The sequence below is a fragment of the Leuciscus leuciscus genome, assembly GCF_965113295.1.
Source record: "Leuciscus leuciscus genome assembly, chromosome: 3".
Classification (NCBI taxonomy): domain Eukaryota; kingdom Metazoa; phylum Chordata; class Actinopteri; order Cypriniformes; family Leuciscidae; genus Leuciscus; species Leuciscus leuciscus.
In genome coordinates, this window is record NC_138727.1 from 4024273 (window position 1) to 4049390 (window position 25118).

General features: G+C 35.0%; 1 protein-coding gene across 2 annotated transcripts in view; it reads left to right on the forward strand.

The window, feature by feature from the left end:
* The window catches only part of gpc6a (glypican 6a), a 220674-nt gene extending 204538 nt beyond the window's left edge, over positions 1–16136 (forward strand). For both annotated transcript variants that reach the window (XM_082163828.1, XM_082163829.1), the window contains 3 exons: positions 4506–4636; positions 9128–9303; positions 11779–16136. In XM_082163828.1, coding sequence (XP_082019954.1) covers positions 4506–4636; positions 9128–9303; positions 11779–11975 — 504 coding nt within the window. In that variant the 3' untranslated portion in view covers positions 11976–16136. The remainder of the gene's footprint in view (positions 1–4505; positions 4637–9127; positions 9304–11778) is intronic.
* Positions 16137–25118: the final 8982 nt, after the last annotated feature.

A 25118-nucleotide genomic window follows, 5' to 3' on the forward strand; every position in this document is an offset into this window, starting at 1 on the left:
CTCGGTGTGAGAGCGCTCCAGATCTTTGCAGCCCTTGCTCACGGATTAGCACTTCAAAAAGGGCAAAGCGGTCTCAAACTCTGACATGCCGTCAATAAACATTCTTTAATGTCGTGCCTCTGGCTGTTGCTGTTGACTCCGCAGATAACCTCAGCATCATTTAACACAGCTTATTTCTCCAGAATATGACATCCGCCACCTTTTAATCCCATTATATCATTATTATGTGTCAGAAACCTGATATACTCGCATAATGACACATACAGGATGTGTACAGGTTTCCTGTGCCAACAAGAATTAATGTCACTTTGCATGAGATATTCATGGCTATAATTGCATAATGATTCTTCAAGGTCTCTGGTGTACATGCATGTCTATTATCAGAAAATTCCTCTTGCTCTGCAATGAAGTAAAATCCTTTTATTAGCCAGTATTTATATCTTGTTTTCCAGTAAAAATATCTAAGAATAGAGAGTTCTACGGCTTAGAGAGTTCAGAGAATGTCATGAAATACAAATTTCTGTGCAAATGGATCATACAAACACTTGGGAATTGACTTAATATTTTTAAGAACAATTTATGCAAGTTTAACGAATGATTTAAAACAATACAAAAATGAACTGTGTAAAATGGAACAAAATGTAATGTCACCAATAATTTAACGAATTATTAACAGAACAATGCAGCTTACTCAGAATGCATGTAAGAACAAACAATCTACATAAAATGCAAAAATTATACGTGATGCATGTTCACATAAGAATGGCGTTGAAAACATGTTACATGGAATTCTGAAATTCTGTTTTGTATGTAAAAATGTGAAAGGCAGAAAACTTGAATTGAATTGAAACTGACAAGCGTAATTGAATTTTTAATTTTTAACAATTTACTAAAATATTTTTACATTATTTACAGTCACAATTTAAGTAAGAATGATTTTATGAATAATGCATCTTACTCGAAGAATTTACACTGTACATTTTTTTTAAAGTTGCAAATAAAACAAAGATTAAATTTGTATATTTCTTTCTATTTATAAAATTGCATGTTTAATTTAATACTTTACTTGCTTTTTCTTTGTAATTATTTGCACAAAAAAAAAAAATATATATATATTTTTGTGCATAAAATGTTAAAATGATGCGTCTAATGCTGGATACATCTGTTTAAGCATTAAAAACATTTCACACGGAATGCTAAAATGATGATGCATGCAATAATGTAAAAAGATGTTAAGACTTTAGAGAATGTCTATAAATTGAATTGAGAATTGTACTGAATCTGTAAAATGTTAACATGGGTCACTTTAACTCTTTCCCCGCATTGACAGAGTTTTCCGGCAATCCATGTTTTCACTGTTATACGCGCTATTACGAGAAATTCCGGATCAAAACACAGACGAAAAGAAGCAGAAACAAGCGATCAAAGCATTGCTTACGCACATGTAAAATAACGTGATCATCAACATTAAACAGCTGTATAAATCGAAACTGCCTAATATAATGTTTCTGTATGAAATGTCGACTCAGGATGAGGAATAAGACTGTGAAGCTCTCGATCTACTCCATCTGTGTTTTGATCATCATTCTGAATTCTGTTTTTTTCATTGACAAAAACACGATTTTCTCAGCTTTTTTTCAAAATGTTGTGTTTTTTATAAACATCCACAAGTTTTGAAGTTTTTATGAATGTTTTTATTTATTTTGTGTTTTTTGATATAGTGCATGTTCCGATATACATACAACAAAATATTCTGAGGGCCTAATGTTTTTGTTTTCAAAAAAAATAAAAAAATAAATGCTGGCGGGGAAAGAGTTCAAATGGCCTACAAACAGAGGCAGATATCTGCCATCAGATCTCCTCCAGCCGTCAGAAGCCTGCACTGATAAGCATCAATCTGTTTGCTTTCTGGAGTGCGGTGCACTTCATTAATAAAATCAATCTGCTCACGTCTGAAGCTCTGGGCTCTGATCTGATGATGTACTAGAAGGCAAGATTTTATCGACGATTCTGTAATGTCTCGGCATGAGCTAATATCTCTTGCACAAAAGGCAGTATGAGTAGAGATAGTAGAGATAGATAAATAATAGAATACACCTTTGGATGAACGAAGCCCATTCTTTGAGCTAGAATGAACACTTTATGTAAAGCAGAAGTGTATTAAACTCTAAATGGGAATCATTTAAATGAATATGTTCGTCTTTGATAGAGTTCGCTAGGTTTAGCTACACATAATATATCAGGTATGTGGTTCTTTTCTGTGAAACACCTGCGCCATTATGCCAGGCTGTTGCTATGAGGTTCTAGGGTGATAGTATTGTATTTATTGTGTTATGTTAAGCATAAGATGGATCATTAGAATTAGGTGGTTGTTGGAATTGATAACCCAGTTATGTTTTATGGTCTATCTGGGGAAAATCAAACAGTCTAATTGCTTATTAAAGAAACAGCAGTCTTCTAAAAAAAAAAAAGCCACATGATTTGAAGAAGTCTGCGAAACATTATTATTGAAGCAATATCACACAAGAAAGAGTATATACAGCAGTTCAATTTGAGTAAAGATTTAGTTTTGACACCATATCGCCAATTAGTTTCCATATTTTGCTACACCATGGACGGTAGCTGTTTCCTTCCTGAATGATTCAGCATTTTTGAACAAATCGATTGAATGAATGATTCAGTGACTCACTAAAGACAGACAGTTTTGACACTAAACAAATCTCTTTTTTTTTTTTTTTTTTTACTAATCAGTAAATGCTTCAGTCATGATATATGTCCGAATATTGTATTATGTAAAACATAAGATGGATAATTAGAATTAGGTGGTTGTTGGAATTGATAACCCAGTTATGTTTTATGGTCTATCTGGAAAAAATCAAACAGTCTAATTGCTTATTAAAGAAACATCAGTCTTCTAAAAAGCCACATGATTTGAAGACGTCTTCGAAACATTTTTATTCAAGCAATATCACACAAGAAAGAGTATATACAGCAGTATATATAAACGAATCTGTTTTTTTGTTTTGTTTAACTAATCAGTAAAATGAATGCTTCAGTCATGATATATGTCCGAATATGCCTATAGAGAATGCAAAAAAAGGTATGTGAGCCACGTAGTATTTCCGAATTCATAGTATTCATAAAACAGTAGGTGAAATGGCCTGCTATTTCTGAAGTGCGCATTCAATGGACACTTCACTATCCCATGAGGCCACGGGAGATGATTAGTGAATAGAGGTTTAGGAACCCAACTTATGCCGTAGGTCACATGACAATGACAACATGGCGGATGTAATATGTCCAAATGTCATTCATACTACACACATTCATACTATATAGAACGTACTTTGTTAACGGTTGCGAAGTAAGTTTCAAACCAAATGTAGTACCTACTTTAGCATTGGATTTCGGACACAACATCTGTTTTGTTCCTGATTGAATCAGTGTTGTGAATGAATCGGTTGAGTGAATCAATGGCATGCTAATGAAGACAGACATCTTTGAACGAATCATTGGAATGAATGAATCACTAAATCACTGTCGCCACCTACTGGTGCAACTTGCAGAAACGAGGCACTGAAAAGACTGAAAATATGTTTCCACCATATTTTGCAATTCGGCCGTAAGCTATTTTCTTTGAATGTGCGAGATGATTCATTAGCAGGTAAATAACTAGAAGAAAAGTTGAGTAAACCGTAAAACTATTTTCGCTACAAACCAGAGTGTTTATGATTACAACAATAAAATAATGTGATAACAAATATCGGTTTTCATTATAAAGTAGCTTATGGACTTTTAAAATAACTTGAAGTGAATGACACCGGAAACCTTGCACATTGAAATTACAAATGGCTGCGCGCCCCAAGCCCTCTATTACATTAAAAATAAGATGGGCAATTAGAATTGGGTTGTTGAAATTGATAACCCAGTTATAAGAAATAGGAATAGTGATGCTTGCCTTAACAAGCACTTGCTATAGCTAATAAATAGTAGAAATATTGTGCATTTCTAGAGAGTTGAAGACCAGCAACCATTTAATAAGGCATGTTATGAGTGAAACAGACAACCAGTGACGTGTCTAACAATGGCCTGGACATTTATAAGCAATTTCCACAGATAAATCTTGGCATAATGCCTGAAAATATGTCCAATTTATAAACCTCTCACTATGAGAAGTATTCCAGGTTGAGAAGAGATTCCAGCGATCCCGTTCGGCCAGTTTAAAAACAAATCCGTCCTTCTGGTTGGTACGGAAAATACCAGCACAGCTTAGTGGAGGATTAGACTTGCACCTGGTCCCCAATGAATTATCTAGCAGTGTCGAAACTGAAAAAAAGTGAAGCCAGAATGAGATTTCCATGCAAATTGTTTGGCCTCATCTTCCCCCCCTTTATAATAATCCCAACCCAATCCATCACACAGTTCAAAATGTGCCTAAATCTTCACTCCCCTGTTGTGTTTGTGGTGTTGCATATGCTAAACTGATTCTCCGCGCGTGTTTCCAGGTGATCGACATTAAGGACAGGCTAAGGGAGTCGAAGAGATTCTGGTCGTCGCTGCCAGACAGCATCTGTGCCGAGGACACAGTGACTGACCCAGATGAGGAGCAGTGCTGGAACAGCCACACAAAGGGAAGGTAGGACGGTCACCTTCACACACACATTCCCCTGGGTCGCGTCGCAGATTGTTGTGTTTCAATGACACCTTCGATGGTAATTGTTTTAGCGATATTAGGTCATAGGCAAATACAAAACACCCTGTTGGCTCAATGCACGAGGTTGGTTATGATCCACAACCAAAAACATTATCTAATTGTGTATTATCGACTGGTTATTAATCATTCTAGAAAACATGATGCTCTGCTTAAAAATAATCTCATGTTAGAAGGACTTTACTGAAGTAACAATTACTACCAGTGTGATTTTTTTGTTAGAGCTGGTGGCATAAAGTTGTTCTCTTGGGATTACAGTGCGAGAAATTTTATAATTGAATTTCTTTTGTGATTTTATAATACATAATAATAATCATAAATGTTTCTTGAGCAGCAAATCAGCATATTAGAATGATTTCTGAAGGATCATGTGACAGTGGTTATGTTTCCATCCACCTATTTATTTATTTTTTACGTGCATTTTGGGATATTGCATTAAAAACTGCTGGATGGAAACACTAAGGCCTCGTTTACACTGCAGGTCTTGATGCCCAAATCTGATTTGTTACCTTTTATCCGATTTTTTTAGACCGTCCGTTTACACGTTCTTTCAACTGTAACCCATATCCGGTTCATGTGTTTACACTTGCCATACTATCTGAAACGTCGTGCATGCTTAAAGGGTTAACTTCTCTTGCACAGATGGACGAACGCGAAATATGCTTGATGCTAGCTCTGCGATATATGCGAAGTTCACCAAACATCACCATGATTACGAGGCAAAGGAGGACGAAAAGTGCCATCATTCCAGCGTGCGCATATGTTTAAGTTATTGTGTGTGAGAGAGATCTCAGGACTAGTGGGAGCATATTCTATTGAAATATTGGCTTTAACGAGGAGCAGTGGGTCCTAAAGTTTAGGATGAGCAAGCCAACCTTTGATATGTTGTGTCAACGTTTGTCCACATTCCTCTCCTACGACGACACAACGTTTCGCCGGGCCATCCGTCCCTTTGCAGATGCGCGTCGGGGTTTCTCTCGTCAATAAACCACGGAGACGTTGCCTAATGCCTCAGAAAATCCGATCTGCCTGTTTACATGACAGTTGCATTGGCACATATCGGATTTATTTCCACATATGAATGAGGCCTGAAACCGATCTCAAAATATCCGAATGCATGCGTTTTGTTCCTGTTTACACTGTCATAGAAGACATCCGATCTGTGTCACATATAAGCAAAACATCGGAATTGGGTCACATTTCACTGACAGTGTAAACGAGGCCTAAGATGTGCAAAACTTCTAAAAATGCACATACATGCGCTTGAGTCAGATTCTCTTTTTTATCCGATAAGAAGCATAAACTACGATGGAAACACATTTACCAAATTAATTCCTCGATGCCATCAAAAAAATCAAGTGCCTTTGTGCAATGGGGCCGGCATGACTGGACTAACCAGCGGACTGATCTTTTTGCAAAGCATCTTTGGTTGTTCTGAAATGCCTGAGCAAAGTCTGTCATCAAAGAGGTTTCGGTTTAATTCCCTTCCAGAACTGTCTTACACGACTGCGTTCCCAAACAACAGGCATCTTCCTCCGAAATGCATTTATTGTTATTAATTTCATCTGCACGCTCTGAGACGCAAGTCATTTATTATATGTGACCTTGGATCACAAAAACAGTCATAAGTCGCACGGGTATATTTGTGGCAATACCCATTGTATGGGTCAAAAATATATTTTTTTCTCTTATGCAAAAAATCATTAGGATATTAAGTAAAGATCATGTTCCATGAAGATATTTTGTAAATTTCCTACCGTAAATATATAAAACATTTATTTCTGTGAGTGAATGCAACACAATCGCGAACATAAATGGACAACTTTTAAAGGAGATTTTCTCAATCTTTCCAGATTATTAAATAGTTGTATCTCGACCAAATATTGTCCTATCCTAACAAACCATACATCAATGGAAAGCTTTTATTTATTCAGCTTTTATATGATGTATAAATCTCTATTTAAAAAAATTGACCCATGTGACTGGTTTTGTGGTTCAGGGTCACATATGCGATATATATTATATACAGTGGCTTCGCCTTCTTTTCTTAGTGATATTTTGCACCAGTTTATCAGGAAGTGAGGATTTTGTTCAGTTCGACTCAGTGGATGGAAACGGTGCTTCACTCGCAAATGTTTTATGCGATATTCCAATTTTGTGCATAGGTTAAATTCGCAAGTTCTTCCTTGTCTTGACTTGATTGGGACAAGTACATTGACAAGCTGTCAACTGAACACATTTATTAGTGTGATTAATTATTTATTTTTTGCTCAAAGATGTGTACATCAACAAACAATTAAATTAAAAAACATCAGAGTGTGAAAACGTCCTTTAAGACATAATAATTTATGATTGACAGACCCCTGGTTTTACAGTAGCTCATTCCTTCAGTTCATTTCTGTTGATGGGCATTTCACAGAGAACGCCATGATGTCTGTCACTCCGTCTGCCCGCCTTTGAGAACGAGCCAGACGGCTTGGCAGAAACCCATCCGCTTTTCAGCCCTCCACAAGTGAGAATATCAGCAGATGGTGCAATATAAGATGTGTTTCATTTTCTTTCCAAGCGGCCTCATCGTGTAAATGACCCGTACTGGGTGAAGAGGGTTATTTAGAGTACCTAAAAGACAAATTAACGCAAATGATAAGACTTGGTGGAGCTGAAATGCATGTGATGTATTTGTTTGTTTTTTTCCAATATTTGTCAGATCTGGTCTCCGCGGAGTACAACCGTCTCATTATTGGCTAATTACTGTTTTAAAGCCATACAGTTTGCATTTGAATAGAAGCACATTTGCGATGGCACAACCTGGGAGCATTCAACAAGTTTCATTTATTTTTGCACAAAGCACCACCTGAAATATTAATTAGGCACAAACAATTACCTCTCGCTAAAGCGCTTCTTAGGAGATTAGATCTCAATAGAGTTCGTTGCATGCATAATGCTGCAACATGTGTTTATACTGACAAGCAGCATTCAGATAAAGAGGCAGACATTCAGAGAAGGAAAACATGATAAATGCAATTAATTCAGAATGAATCACAGGCTCTACGAACTTCATTATGCAGATCATTTCAGTCTTCTCCAGTTCTGCCTCAGGTAATAATTGTGAAAGAGATAATTGTGACTGTGATTTTTTTTTTTTTTAACCCTATCACCGGGTTGTTGTTGTTGTTATTATAACCGAAACTAAAACTTTAAATAAACTAAAAAATATATATAAAAAAAAGTTAACTGAAAGAAAATAAAATATGAAGTTTATTTATTTAATATTTAATTTGACTCCATAGGGTCTACTAAAATTACTAAAACTGTAATAAAAATCAATAAAAACTTACAAAACAAAACTGCTAAAACTATAATTGAAATTAAAATTACAGTTACTTTTAAGCAAAAAAATATATAATTTTAATAAAAAATTGTATTTAGAAAAAATATATATATTTTATTTTAAGCAAAAACTAGTTGCTTAGTGTTTTTTTTGTTTGTTTTTTTAAGCATTCAATGCATTTAAAACATTTATTTGAATACATTCAATACATTTAAAGTTTGAAAATATCTTATTGATATTGTTGAACCATTAATAATCAAATTTACAACAATGATGCCATTACAGCATTGTGGACATTCTTCTTTCATGTACTGTACTGTGAATATTTCTTACAAAATATCTCTACAAAATAAAGTATATTATTTATTAATATTTTTACTTAAAAAAATAAATAAAAATACATTACCTCGTACGCATCTGACAGGAAACGTGCCTCGCACTGAGTGTTACGACATTGGCAAAGCATTTACGATTTGCTTTATTAAAACATTAACACTATTTATCAGCTGATTTGCAAGCACAGCTCTCCCTGCAAGGAATGCAGATCTAGTTATAATGTTTAGCACCTGTACAAGCAAGGTGATTTTCACACTATAGGTGAAAGTGTAGGTTGCAGCCTCACATTATTCCTGTTATACAACACAGGGCGACGTGAAAACGCTGACTTCCTGATAGTGCAATGAATATTGCACATGAAGTGATTCTGCACACGATGTGGAGCTGCAGGGCTTGTTAATGTGAATGTGAGAGGTGCTGATCCTGCTAAAGACACTTCTGATGGAGTCATGCTTCAGTCCACAGCATGTGAACACCCGCAAACGCTGCTTGGATAAAATATGAGTTTTGCTTTATGCATGAAGTATTTGTAAATGAATGCATTTGCATTTGTGTGTCCCTTGACTTTGCTTTTTTTTTTTTTTTTTTTTTTTTTTTTTTTAAATCAAAAATAGATTATACCAAATCATAGTGAATCATTTATGTGTTTCTTGAACCCCGACTGAAAACATTTTAATAAAAAAACATTCCCACCACAAAAAAAAAAAAAAAAAAAAAAAACCTGCAAATGTTTGTTTGTTAATTTCCAGATATTTTCCTGAAGTTGTAAAAGACGGCCTTACGAACCAGCTCAATAACCCAGAGGTGGAGGTGGACATCACGAGACCGGACACCTTCATCAGACAGCAGATCATGACCCTGAGAGTGATGACCAACAAGCTACGAAACGCTTACAACGGCAAAGACGTCTACTTTCAGGACTCCAGTAAGTCAGTCGGTAGAGAACATGAGTTTATGGATAAGCGGAGAGTCTGCAACTAATTGTTTCTGATGTTAAAAATGTGTTCAAGAAATATATGAGGGATTTTGTTGTCCTTCCTGATCCAGGAATATGACCATCTTCAGGGATAATTTTGTTTGCTGGGTTTTGAATTGATCTGAAGTAACTCTAAGGGCTAGATTTACTAAAAACCCTTTTTTGACATTAAAAAGCTACTGTCAGGATTTACTAAAGACACACAGTGAAGAATTAGCACTGAAAAGTCCTAGACAGGGTTATTTTTAAGGCCGACATTATTGCTTATGCATTAGGAGGAGTTTCCAACCGAGTTTCCCTTTCAGACGTTTTATGGGAGGAGAGGATTTAAATGACTCACGGATGGTGATTTACTAAGGTTTGCGCTCGTCAATTTACTGGTGTTTGTGCCATTATTTAACGGCCCAAAAAAAAAGCATGTCTTAAACCAGACGCTAATGTGCGCTGCTCAATGTAGATTGTGTTGGTCATTATGAGATGATTTTGAGAGAGCATTTGGATGATGCTTAAACGAAAGTGACTTTCATTGCATTCAAGGTATATGTTATATCAGTTCATGCATTCCCTGGGAATCGAACCCATGACCTTGGCGTTGCATGTGCCATGCTCTACTGTTAGAGCTACAGAAACACAAAATACAAATGTGCGAGTCAATTGTGTTTGATAAGGCTTTACTTGGATCTATCAGCAACACAAAAGACCCTAGCAACACCCTAGCAACCACTTAGAACACCTTAGCAACACCTTGGCATTGTGAAGGTGTTTTGCACAAGCAATAAAAAAAAAAAAAAAAAATCTAGTTCTTTAAATAGTTTAATAAGTCAGTAATGTATAACTTCTATGTTATATTAAAACCCATATATGAGTTTGTGTTTTACTTTTTGACACAATATTGTGATAGACAAACTCAAACTCAAAGGTGAAAAAGTCGCCAAGTTGAGCTTCGCTCTTTTCTCAAGGAGACACGCTGATATTTAAGACATGCAGCATACCTTCTGTTATTGACACTTATTTTGGTTTCGACCTACTTAAGATATGACTTTCTTAAAGGAATAATGCATAGATGAAAATAGATTCAATTGCACAGATAAAAATAAGCCCAAACAGCTCAGGCATACACATTTACACCCTTCTTAGATGCAAAAACTCCCCAGCATGTGTTATTCCCCGTGAGCAGGCCAGCCTTCCCTCACACGGCGCCATAAATCACGCCACGGCGTCAGAGAGCGTCACGCACAGTCTAGACCCTCAGCGTCAGTGAAATGAGATCCTCGACTGTCAGAAACAGAGGGCCGGACGGGACTGACACCAACAGGAAGCTGAATTATGATAATGGAGTGTCGGCTCACATACTGTATGACTCTATGATGCTCTGGGAATATGCACGTCCTCAGGTGCCGGTTCTGTTTGCAGGGCTTTATGAGAGCCAACTAATAATCATTCAAGAAATCAATTCAGAAATCAGTTTAATAAATGCAAAAAAAATTAATAAAAAAAAATTGACAATTTAAAATAATAATAAAATCATAAAAATAATAAAAGCAATAAAATATATTGTAAATATAACATTTATTTTAGTAAGTGATAATGTATAAATAATTTACAAAAAAATAAATAAATGCAATTATTAAGCCCTTTACAAATGCATCTTAAGTATAATATATAATATAAAATATAATATTAATATATTATAAATACAAAAAAAGTAAATATATAATATGTATAGAAATGGAACTTTTGAAATATTTTTGAAATATTAAAATATGAAGGAATATGCAAAACAGAGAAAAATTTATTAAAACAATTAAAAAACAATGTGCAATTGATAAAATAGAAATATTGTATAGCCTAAATAATAAATACATGAAATGCAATCATTAAGCCCTTAATAAACACACATTAAGTATGTATAATACAAACAAAATGTAATATATAATATGTATAGTAATGAAACTTTTGAAAAAATTAAATAAAATATAAATTGTAGAATCAATAGCTAAAATATGAAGGAATATGCAAAATAGAGAAAAATTTTATTTAAAAAATAATGCAATTGATAATATAGAAATAATAAACAAATGTAAAAAAAAAAATTTATAATATATATTATATAAATAGTAAACAAATGAAAATGCAGTCATTAAGCCCTTTTATAAACACACATCAACGGTAATAAATGTATAATACAAACAAAATGTAATATTCAATGAACTTTTGAAAATAAAAAGGAATATTTCATATCAGTTATCCCAAGTGCCAACATTGGGGGAAAAAAAGGTCCATCAGTAGTTGACTTTCCATACATTTTTATTCTCCAATTTTTAATTGTTCTGAACCTGCACTGTTCCAACCATTTTAGAAGCAGTTTGCCCTTGTTATTCCTGTGCATTTCTCCAGACATTAACTCATGTTTGCTCGCGTCAGGTGATGAGGAGAGCGGCTCGGGCAGCGGAAGCGGCTTCACGACAGAACCTGAAGTGATCCACACGGAGCCCCCGATGGTGGAAGCGGACAAAAGCGACCCGCAGCCGACGGCAGGCGCGGCCCATCGGCAGAAGCCTTCGCTGCAGTCTCTGGTGTCTGTCCTGGTCCTCACAGCACTGCTCCTGTGCTGGAGATAATGGCAGGAGGAGGCACTCAGCCACACGGACACTTAAGACACACACAGCGTCGCTCACGCTGGTAGCCTTTCCGGAACTGGACTGGACCTTTTACAAAAAAAATATGAAGAAAAAAGCCCATGAAAAAAAAAAAAGGGAGAGCAAAGCTAGCTTGCTAAACTCAAGGAGAGCAAGTGAGTGTGTGAAAGGAAGAGCGAGAGCAAATCTTTGCATCCTGCTTTTTTTCCCAAAGAATGCTTGGTGCAATCAGAAGCAGCTTCTCTTTTGGCCAACTGCTCTCATTTCTAAATGAAGTTTCTTTTCGGATGAAAAGTTGGTTGCCGTGCAGATGGGACCACTTTCCACATGGCTCTTTCGGAAAAGAATGGGAAAATTAAAAATATATATTTTTGTTTTCCTTTTATACTGCATACAATGAGACAGCAAAATGCGCTCTGGTGTTTTCTCGCCCCTCCCGAATTCATTGAATGACAAAAAAAACACAAAAAAAAAACAGGCATTATAAAGAAAAAAAGTAACAACAACAAAAAAATTCTATATAAATCAACTTGTTTATGTACCACTGTGAGAATGCATGGGGAGGTCATGAGTAAATGTTTTTAACTGTGATTTTCACACAATTTTAATGCTTTGACTCCTTTTCTTTTGTTGAAGTGATTTTTTTTTTTTTATGTTATTTGCTAAGGTGGCGATTTGAGGATTATTTTATAAGATATTAGACAGTTTTAGGTGAGCGTTAAAAGGGTCTGGTCGAGTTTCCCCGAGGGCTGCTCCTGCTTAATTCAAAAGAAAGTATCCGTATCTTAATATATAATAAAGGTTTAGTTATCAAATGTTTTCTTACAGAGAAAGATTTATTTATATTTCTAATATAATTATATATTTTGGCTTTAGCAACTTTTATTCAAAAGCTCATATCTAACAAAATAGCTCTTGCAGAGAATGATGTTTTTTTTTTTTTTTTTTTTGCCCTTTTCAATGCAAACACATTCATTTTCTTTTCAATCTGAATTCAGATGTACCTGACACAGGCTTGCCTGATGAGTCTGACATTTATTACTGAATGAAATGGTTTCCGTTGCCCCGTATGCCATTTCGATTTGGGAAAAGTCTTGGGAAACACAGAAATCCAGTGTTAAACGCGACTGAGTCATGTTCCTTACGCTCATTTATATACTTGTCATTTTAATCAATTATGTATGCACAACCCTCATTTACTCATCAACAGCTTTTTTTCATTTTTCTGTTATTATGTAGCTCACCATATCAGCGTTTCACGTTTTATGCATAGACAATGACAAAATTATTTTGTTTGTGAATCAATGCGCCTCATTCATGAAACTAAAACAGGTGTGCGTGTAATTATTCCAAAATACGTAAAAACGTCTATTGCAACATGCAAAAATTCTTTGAATATTATGCTTTTTTTTTTTTTTTTTTTTTTTAAATGTGAACTTTTTCTCACTCTCAAAATTTGCATTGAATTGAATAAAATTGCATAAGAGTTTATTTTTATTTTTATGAAAGATTCACACTGAAATCTATTTCATGAATGAGGCCCAATGAGTCGCTATGAATGTGACAAGGGCACTTTCTGATTTCACTTGTATCTGTAGCTATGAATGTTTCCAATCCAGTGCAATTCAAATCCAATGTACACATTGAACAAACTGACAGATTTGCCAGTTTATTGGCTCAGACCTCCCGATATGAACGCTGGCATGTGTTAATGTTTCGTTTAATGACAGCTCATGGTTTATGGAAGGACGCCATGCATTCATCCAGAGCCGTAAAGCTGTGCGTTACTGTGCGTTCAAAGCCTCCTGCTAAAACACTCTTTTCATCAATGAAACGCAAAGATGCTAAAAGATCCCTCTTATGTCCTCTTCTCAGAGATGCGTGAAGGTTGAATGGAAGCATCAGTGAGGATGGGTGGAATATAGACACACAAATAGCTTTGAAAATGAAATGTGGAAGAGAGAGAGAGAGAGAGAGAGAGAGAGAGAGAGAGAGTCCAGTGATGCTTTAGTGCGTCTGGTTTTGAAAGCAGGACAGGTAGCAGAAGACATTGTGCTTTTTCCTCATGCCTGGGTACTTTTGTCTTCCCAGAAAGGCTCAAAAAGCACCTCGGTGGGTTTTGGAAATGAGAAATTCAGTGAGCCAAGAGAGAGGGTGCACTGTGGAAAGGTCGAACACGCCGCTGTGTCTTAAAGTCAACATGAAGTCAGATTTTGAACCCTGTTCACTTTTTTAAAACATGTTCCTAGATGAAAAAAATCCACTTTAAAATCATGTTTTTTTCCATTTTTTTTCATTTAATATGAACATTTCAGAAGTAAATTGAGTCGTTTTCTCTTGAATGTTTTATGGTAATAAAAAAAGCAAAGGAAATACAGACCCATACATGTATTTATAAAACATTATGACACTTATGTATTCATTGTTACATTGTAACACATGGCAAACAACCAATTTCAGATGTAACAAGGAATCTGCAAATATTATAATGCTTTTTAACTTCGGTTACAATTATTTATGAAAAGATTTAATGCATTATAAAGCACATTATGAATACCTTTATAATGCATTACAAATAAATGCTTTAAAGTGCCCCTATTATGCTATATTAAAGGTCTCCTTCAGTAGGTTTGCATGCATGCAAGGTCAAAATACACTTTATTTTTCTCATAATATAGGTTGCACATCACATCATTTCTCAAAGAGTCGGAAATGATTCATTTGAAGATTCAGTCTCTCTAAACCCCTCCTTTTCCGCGAGCTGCTATGCTCTGATTGGCCGACCGTCGAAAAAAAAAACGGCCATTAGCATATCTGAACTTCAGATCCGGATCTTCCTCAGCCCTTGAAATACAGTGATACGAACAATATAACATCGGTTATATATATATATATATATATATATATATATATATATATATATATATATATATATTATGTTTTCCCGTATCAATTGGAGCACGAGTCCTTATCCTCTTCCAAAGTGGATTTGCAGTGTCGAAACTCAACAATGTTGGAAACACGTACCAAACTCTTCCAGTCTCAGCTTCAACTACAGTGTTTGAGGGCGGGGCAAAGTAGACGTTGTTCACAGACAGCCAATGAAGATTGTAGGCTGGCATAATGCAAATTTGTTACATTGTTACATAGGCATGTGACAGGAAGTGAGACTGGAATTACTGACGACTCATTTCGGCAGTTCAGAATCAATTAGTTCTTTTAGGAGACAATAACTTGTCGTAAAGTGTCGTGCACTTTGATCATTTACAATTTTTCTGACTTTTTACCTTCACAAACAGCTGTTATTACACACTACATGAAAGGGGAAGTTTTGAAAAATCATAATGGGGCACATTAAGTAAAATGCAATTAAAAGCTGATTGTCATGCCAACTTTATTTCAAGGAAGACAAATGTGAAGATTCCTTAAAATCGGTCGAGGGTCCCAAAGGGGCTGGTCGCAATATTGATCATAAAAGAGTCATGTTTATTCAACGTTTTCTCTTCCATTGCCCTCCATTCTTGGTCGCTCTGTCAGAATCTGAAGACGGTGTTGTTGAAACGAGCATGTAAAACTTTTCCTAACAGCTTGCGTGTTTCTAGTGGTCTGAATGTATTTGGCTTTCCTCTTTTGTGCTACGATGATATCAATTCAAAAGGTAAAATCTATTATTATTTTATTTTTTTATTTTTTTTGGTCTTGGAGGATGCGAAGACTTATTCGTCAAAAGGTTTTTATTTGTCATGTTTTAATGTGTTTGATGAACACAAACCAGATCCACGCACTCAGAGTGAACCTGTTTCTACAGCAGAGTTAATATTATTATTAGTTTCTTTCCACATTGCACTTTTGATTAGATTTTTTGATTGCACTTAATTAGATAGCACCGGGTGCCATCTAATTAAGTTCCACATTTAGATCTTTATACGAGTGAAAAAAAAAGACAAACGAATACGTTTACATGTAAACAAGTACAAGCCATGTCAAATACATGTTTGAGAAGATTGTGGTCTGAAAATGAACGTTGTTCCTATAAGCACGCTGCTTTGAGATGCTAAAGCTGACGTTTTAATGCGACGTTTATGCCGTGCAAGCAGACATGCCTTACAGTTTGTTTGGTTCGGTTTTTTGTTTTGTTTTTTTTAAGAAAAAAAAGTACTAAATGGATTGCATATTTGGATTTTGTTACTCTCTCTTATATACGGACAAGTGATGAAGGGGTGCAAATAAACATTTTATATGAAAAAAACAAACATTGGTTGTCATTTTGTGTTTTTTCATCACATGCATTTAGCAAATCATCAATTAGATCATTTGATATACAATTCAGCAGAGTTGAAGTTAATAATAGAACAATTATTCAAACACACATCATTACTCAAGCATTCATTCTGCGGATCAAACCAGATTTTGATGAAAATGCTGATGCGATCAAATTTAGTGTGAAGGAAGGGAAATCAATCAAGGTTTTAAGGAATAGCTAAAGAAGTGTTTATGGTTTAATGAACAATTTGAATGAAAATGCTTGATGGGATTATAAATATGATCAACCTCAAGGTTTGGTGAATGAGTGAGAGAGTCATTGATTCAAACCAGTGAGTCGCCAGACTGATTCACCGATTGATTCGTTTAGCAAGAAATTCACCAATTCACTGCAGATTAGACCATTCATCATCACACTTTATTGTGCAGTCAGAGAGAACAGCGCATTAAGAAGTGTTCACCATATTTATATTCAATATTATTTTGCAGCGCCCAGCGTTTCTCTCTTATTGCACACAATTCACCAGCTCACAACCCTGCTAAAATATAAATTATATATGGGAGGGGAAAAAAATCTGACAAACTGCAAATTTAGTTTGTATTTGATTTATATGCATGAACACCAGCTGATGTTTTTATGCACAGAAACTTAGCTGTAATTCTTAAACATGTTTGCATACGCAGGATTCATTGTGAAAACATTTCACCAAGTTTATGCTATGCTATATAATTTCAAAGTGGCTTTCAAGGAAAGTCTGTTCACTCGGTGGCCATATTTACGATCTAATTAAAAGGGGGAATCCTCAAAAACCACTTGCCAAACTCACATTTAAATTACATATTTCATTTAGGAGGAGGAACCATATATCTCCCATTCATAGTCATATGAGCACATGTATGTTGCTGCAGAATACACTTCCTTAGGTTGAACATGTTTATTATTGATTATTGAAGTCAGCACCCAATAATTCAGAAACCTAAACTTATATTTCATATTTCTCAAAACACTTCCTATAGCAGCTTTTGTAAAACGATCTTCGGTGATATGAACAATTATATATATATATATATATATATATATATATATATATATATATATATATATATATATATATATATATATATATATATATATATATATATGAATATTTATGACACTGACTTTAAAGCTGCCAGGATGAATCTCACAAAATATCAAGAACATGTTTGGGTCAAATCAGTGTTATTATTATAATACTGTAATGATCATGATGTTTTTACCTGTGGATCCACCAAAATCATTTGGTAATGCTTTACAATAAGGTTTTATTAGTTAACATGAACTATCAATGAACAATATGCATATAGCATTAGTTAATTTAAACATTTAGAAACCTGTACATGTACTTAATAAGTGCATTACACAGTACTTAAATGTATAATAACACTGTAACACGAACACCTTAAAGTCAGGTGTAACCAAAAATGCATAGTTCGTTAACTAATGTATTAACTAATATTAACAAGTATGATTATAAACAATAAGCCAGAACATTTGAAATACCATAAATAGCAATGCAAAATAATATTGTTCAACTTTTCTTACTGAAAACACAAAATTTTAAGAGAAAAACACCATCTAAATGATCACTAATTGGATGTCTCCATCAGAGTTTTATCATTTAACTCAAACTCTCAGGAAATGAAACCAAAGCCGATGACTCCTCGACCTCCGCATCTCATTATTTCCAGCTCTCGCTGCAGTTAATGACCTCACAGGTCAGACAATCATCAGGCGCGAGAGGCCATCTGAATATTTGATGCCATAAATTGAAGTTCCAGTTGAATTATACTGAGCGTTACTCTGGAACACCCCAGTTTAAAATATTGATGACATAATTTCCTTTTCAACAGACCTCTCGAATGGGTCACGCTGAATATACGCTGCTCGTGTAATATAATTCTGAACACATGAGCTCTGATCCAAACCCTTTAGTGCACTAGAGCATCCCGGGTTCACTTCATGCGCACTTCTGTGCCGTCTAGGAAGGCAGATCACTTGATTTGGGAACAGAACTAAAGTCTAAAGAGAGTCAATATCACATATGACGGCACAAATATGGTTAGGCATTAAAATAAATTGCTCAAAAAATGTCATGCATTATGTTGTAGCTGTTGGGCAACATAACTATGACTTAATCAGGAGTTACAGATACTTGGCAACCGTGTGAGCGCTGCACTCGTTTGATGATTCCCAGTGTGTTCGTCCCTGCAATCTGCTTTCCCTCAATGATTTTCCGGGTATAACATGCCAATACTGTGCTGGCTTTTCCTTTTCTTTTTCTTTTTTTTTTAACAGACATCATTCCAGTTCATTTATATGCCAACTTCATTTATTTAAGAGATAGTGGGCGGTAAAAAGGGAAGGGCACAATATTAAGGATATTAAGGTCAGAATGTACAAAGTGAATGTGCTCTTTTGTAATACCCTTCTTTTCTAGACTAATTGCGAATGCCCTTTGACTTACAACTAATAGCACAGGGATATTGGAGACACAGTAATTCCCATGGAAATAAGGGAACTTGTAATAAAATTAAATCTTGAGTTTTCAATTTTCCATTCCCATTAGAGTTTACTAACCAAATGGGTTTTTGATTCCACATGCAGGCTAATGAATTTCCAAAATAAGTAAGAGAGGAAGGGGAATTGAAATACGGACGTTTCCCCACTGGAAGATTGTTCCATATAAACGTGTCCTTGTTTTATCGTCCATGGAAAAACAAGGTGGAGGAAATTCGTAAGAGGTCGGACTGATGTGAAAGAGATGATCAAGTCTTTGGTTGGTAGATGAACACATACTGAAAGAAAACATGGAGCAAAAAGTCTGTAAAACTAACAGTTGAATCGTCTGATGTAGTATGACCGAACTTACTAAGATTTTAATTTACTAAAATGAAGCAATTATTTGTGAATAATCTCACAGTGATTGTACTTGTATTTACTTATAATGCACTGTACATTTTCAATAATAAAAAATAAACAATAAAATAAAATAAAAACTACAGAAAATGCAACAGAAACTCACAATTTGGCATTACTGATATCACAAATAATAAGAAATATAATTATTTAAATGAAATAGAATAACCCTTGCACTGAAGCAAAATAAAATATACTTTGATGAATCTGGTAGATAGATAGATAGATAGATAGATAGATAGATAGATAGATAGATAGATAGATAGATAGATAGATAGATAGATAGATAGATAGATAGATAGATAGATAGATAGATAGATAGATAGATAGATAGATAGATAGATAGATAGATAGATAGATAGATAGATAGATAGATAGATAGATAGATAGATAGATAGATAGATAGAATATTCTACTTATTTCTGACAACTTAAACAACAACGAGTATCGGGCAGTCCAACAAATTGATTTCTTTTCTGAGACAAATATGTATCAGTTTTCTTGCATTTTTAAGATGATTTTCAAAGCTTATACTACGATATGGACTGCAGTATTTGCCTCATAAAAAGGCAAACGTATTAACTTTCTATATAGGCAAATATATTACACCAACAATTTGCAATAACAAATCTAACACAAATCTCAAACACTGCATGTTCAGTAAATGTTAATATGAACTCTGAAATATATGAGTTATTAGCAAGCTAAGAGTGACATAAAGAAAGCCAGTAAAATGTTATATAATATGCAACAAAACAGAAATCTTTGCCAGACTTTAAGCTGTTTTATTCAAGCTATCAATTACTATTACAGTAACAGCACAATATTAAGGCCTGTGTTTTCAGTATTCTGTGTGCATGATCCAACTTTTTGGAGAGAAAGTTTAGCTTTTGAATGCCACAAAGCCATCATCATCATCATCATCATCATCATCATCCCGTGAATATGAATGAATGCTGAATATGTATGCTGGAACCGGCTTTGACTGTGAATTGAGAGGTGTTCTTGTTTCGGAAAGTGCAATTGAGCACATTATGATGAGCTTTTTTTTTCTAAACCAAGATATATTTAAGGGAAAAGTTCTCCCAAAAGTGATTCTATCATCTACTCACCCTCAAGACATTTAAAACTCATATTTTCTGATTTTTTTCTTTTCTTTTTTAGCAGGACTGCCAACCTGCCCTTTTCCATTACAGTAAAAGCGAATGCGGACTAAAGCTGTCAAATTCCACACAAAAAAAAAGACAAAAAAGCACTATGTGGTTCATACGAATCATGTTATAATTGATCATGCACTTCAGATCATTTTGGTATCATTAAAGGTAGCAAACGTTTATCAAATGCAGAGTGAAATATGTAAAAAACTGTTTTTCCCTTCAAATATATGGCATTCATCTACATGAGTGAGTTCTGACTCAAAACATTACTTTCCTGTTCAGTTAGAGTATTTTTCTTTCTTTCAATTTGAATAGAAGTTTTTCACAATGAAAATCTTTCCAAAGCATCTTTTTTCAGAGAATGGTGAACAAGCGAAAGACGTCAAGAAGGAAAAATAGAGTAAATGAGAAACCTTCGGAGGAACTCAGTGATTATCCTCTGCAATGATGAATGGTGAATTGGTTGCATTTGTGTCTTTTTACATCAGCCTAATTGAAGTTTTCCATCATCCATCAATATTTTCTAAAGAAATGTACTTTTAAATGAAACCTTAAGGACTCAGAACGACTATAGCAATGGATTTTCTCTCTGAATGCAGGTACACACTCATGCTATTACTACAGCAGCTCAATGGATGTCAAACAGCTGTGCTGAAGTTTCTAAAGACTGGCTGTGTTTTCAGTATTCTGTGTGCATGATCCAACTTTTTGGGAGAGAAAGTTTAGCTTTTGAATGCCACAAAGCTATCATCATCATCATCATCATCCCATGAATATGAATGAATGCTGAATATGTATGCTGGAACCGGCTTTGACTGTGAATTGAGAGGTGTTCTTGTTTCGGAAAGTGCTACTCGAAAAGCAATTGAGCACATTATGATTGATGAGCTTTTTTTTCCTAAACCAAGATATATATAAGGGAAAAGTTCTCCCACAAGTGATTCTATCATCTACTCACCCTCAAGACATTTAAAACTCATATTTTCTGATTTTATTTTTATTTCTTTAGCAGAACCGTCAACCTGCCCTTTTCCATTACAGTGAAAGCGAATGCGGACTAAAGATGTCAAATTCCCCCCCAAAAAGACAAAAAAGCACTAAGTGGTTCATACGAATCATGTTATAATTTTCTCTTCCACTATAGCTGTCAAATTAAATTTTTGCTCCAGCAAACTAAAAACATGCTTTTTCAGATATTACCTTTCATGTAGTGATATAGCTGTTTGTGATTAAGGTCTGCAAAGTTTCAAAGATCAAAGTGCAAAAAAAAAAGTTATGAGAATTATTTTCTCCCAAAAGAAAGAACCGATTCTGAACCGCCTGAAACGAATCATCAGTAATTCCAGTCTTACTTCCTGTTCGAACCTGTAAGACATTTGCATAATGCCCACCTAAGCTCTTCATTGGCTGCCCGTGAACAACATCTTCTTTGCCCCGCCTTCAAACACTGTTGTATCTGAGACTGGAAGAGTTTGGTTTGTGTTGTTCATGTCGAGAAGACTCTGTTTTCTGTCCCGTGAAAGCAAATCCACTTTGATGCACTTGCCAAAAATGAGGACGCTGGAATTGATACGGTAAAAGTAATGCCAATCGTTACTGTTCTGTAAGTGGTCGGCCAATCACAACAGACTGGGCCATCTGACCAATCAAAGCAGAGTAGGATGGGGTTTAGAGAAAAAACAGTTAGCTAATACTCAAGGTGGCACCATATTTTAAAATATATTGTAGCATCACAATCTGAATGTAAATCATTCTCATTGGCTGCTCGTGTTGCAGTGCATTATGGGTCTTTATGGGTCTCAACGTCTGGCGGGAGCGTAACACTATTAGTTCGTTTTACTGAAAAGTCATAAAATAACATAATTGGATAATATAATTTAATTAGAGCAGTATTTCTCAGACTCTGAACCAAAGCAGTATTTCTCAGTTACTGAATGAATAAATCATGATACATATATATATATATATAATTTATATTCATTCATAATTTACTCACCAGCATGTCATTTATCATTCCAAACCCATATGTTATATGATGACATTAATGGGTTAATGTTGTTAATGGAGTAACTGTCCCTTTAAAAGAAACCCTGTCTCTTTTTGTATTTGCTGGTCCTCTGACCCTCTAGACAGGACATCCCTGTGTTGACATCTGAAACATGCCTCTGTTACTTTCACCTGTGTGAAACATGTTTAACCCAGTTCACAGTCCCGGCCCTCGAGTTCCCCTCGCAGCCGTTCCTGAATGGCTTCATTATTCCCGTCCTGTTCCCATGACAGGCTCGCTGTGTATCCCAAACCCTCCACCCCTCTCCCTCTCAGCAGCTCGAGCTGGATGAGAAACGACTGAAAAGCAACTACAGGCAGAGAGGAAAACCCCACGGAGGATCTGTACACTGAATAGCCTACTAATGAACACCAAATGAACGTGATCACAAAGAAACTCGGCACAGGGGGATCGGGATCTGAAGTTAACTTCATCCAGCTGTGAATCATCCAGAAAACGGACTGAGCCTTTCTTTTAAATGACAAATCTATCTATCTATCTATCTATCTATCTATCTATCTATCTATCTATCTATCTATCTATCTATCTATCTATCTATCTATCTATCTATCTATCTATCTATCTATCTATCTATCTATCAGTCTATCCATCTATCTATCTATCTATCTATCTATCTATCTATCTATCTATCTATCTATCTATCTATCAGTCTATCCATCTATCTATCTATCTATCTATCTATCTATCTATCTATCTATCTATCCATCTAGACTATCTATCTATCTATCTATCTATCTATCTATCCATCTATCCATCTATCCATCTATCTATCTATCTATCTATCTATCTATCTATCTATCTATCTATCTATCTATCTATCTATCTATCTATCAGTCTATCAGTCTATCCATCTATCTATCTATCTATCTATCTATCTATCTATCTATCTATCCATCTATCTATCTATCTATCTATCTATCTATCTATCTATCTATCTATCTATCTATCTATCTATCAGTCTATCCATCTATCTATCTATCTATCTATCTATCTATCTATCCATCTAGACTATCTATCTATCTATCTATCTATCTATCTATCCATCTAGACTATCTATCTATCTATCTATCTATCTATCTATCTATCTATCTATCCATCTAGACTATCTATCTATCTATCTATCTATCTATCTATCTATCTATCTATCTATCAGTCTATCAGTCTATCCATCTATCTATCAATCTATCTATCTATCTATCTATCTATCTATCTATCTATCTATCTATCTATCTATCTATCTATCTATCTATCTATCTATCTATCCATCTAGACTATCTATCTATCTATCTATCTATCTATCTATCTATCTATCTATCTATCTATCTATCTATCTATCTATCTATCTATCTATCTATCTATCAGTCTATCCATCTATCTATCTATCTATCTATCTATCTATCTATCTATCTATCTATCTATCTATCTATCTATCTATCCATCTAGACTATCTATCTATCTATCTATCTATCCATCTAGACTATCTATCTATCTATCTATCTATCTATCTATCTATCTATCTATCTATCTATCAGTCTATCCATCTATCTATCTATCTATCTATCTATCTATCTATCTATCCATCTAGACTATCTATCTATCTATCTATCTATCTATCTATCTATCTATCTATCTATCTATCTATCGCTTTGAAATGATGTGTATTGGGAAAAGCACTATACAAATAAATGTGAACTGAACTGAATAAGTAAGAAAGAAAGAAAGAAAGAAAGAAAGAAAGAAAGAAAGAAAGATTATATATGTACAGTATAGCCTAAATTAAACCAAAGGCAAGTTTTCCTCTCATTTGGCACTTGATGACTGTCGACTTTGGATCTCAGCGGGAAGACTCTCCCCTTCCCCTAATCTGGACTGGAGTTACTGGTTAACCACTGAGAGGTTAAGTCTTAAGCATGAAGCATTAAAACAACGAGCCTATAAAGCAACAGTAGGAGAGCGAGGTGCTCCGCTAAATATAGCGTGGCCTTTTGAAAGCTCTGGTTCAGCGATCGCTCAGTCTGAGAAACAGCAATTAAACTCTAGCCTGACAGACCTTGTCTTGGTGAACTCCACTCTGCCTCTGGCTCATCTCATACACCAGGAACTCCCGCTTTTGAGGAACAAAAGAACCAGCATTAAACACACACACACATGCAGGTGCAGATTTACTGATGTTGGTGTGTATTGGGTTACATTACATGTTCTTGGCTCATGCTTTCTTACCAAATTGATTTGCACAAGAAAGTGTAGATTTATGAAGTTTGCTACAGTGCGTTGTACATTCAGGTGTATTATCAGGGAGTCATGTACATACATTATCACTTCACTGAAATGTAAATCACTTCTAAATCAATGCATGGCCAAGCTGTGAAGTTATTTTCTGTTAATACTGTGATATAGTCATAATGCAGCAAATCACCCTATTTTCAGTTAGAAAAATTAAATAATAAAAACACCTGTGAAAACTGTCACTCTGATAATTAACGTGCCGTGGGTTTTATTCTTCACTATGGTTATGTGGTTATGACAATCAGTCGGGGTAAAGCGTGTTGCCTAGCTAATTGTGAACTCCGCTGGGTAATTCATTTGCGTCTGCAGAAACACAATAGATGTTTCGTGTAGAGCACAGTGTCAAAGGAACTTTACAGCAGGTCTCCAGTGACGTGAGTAATTATAGAGTT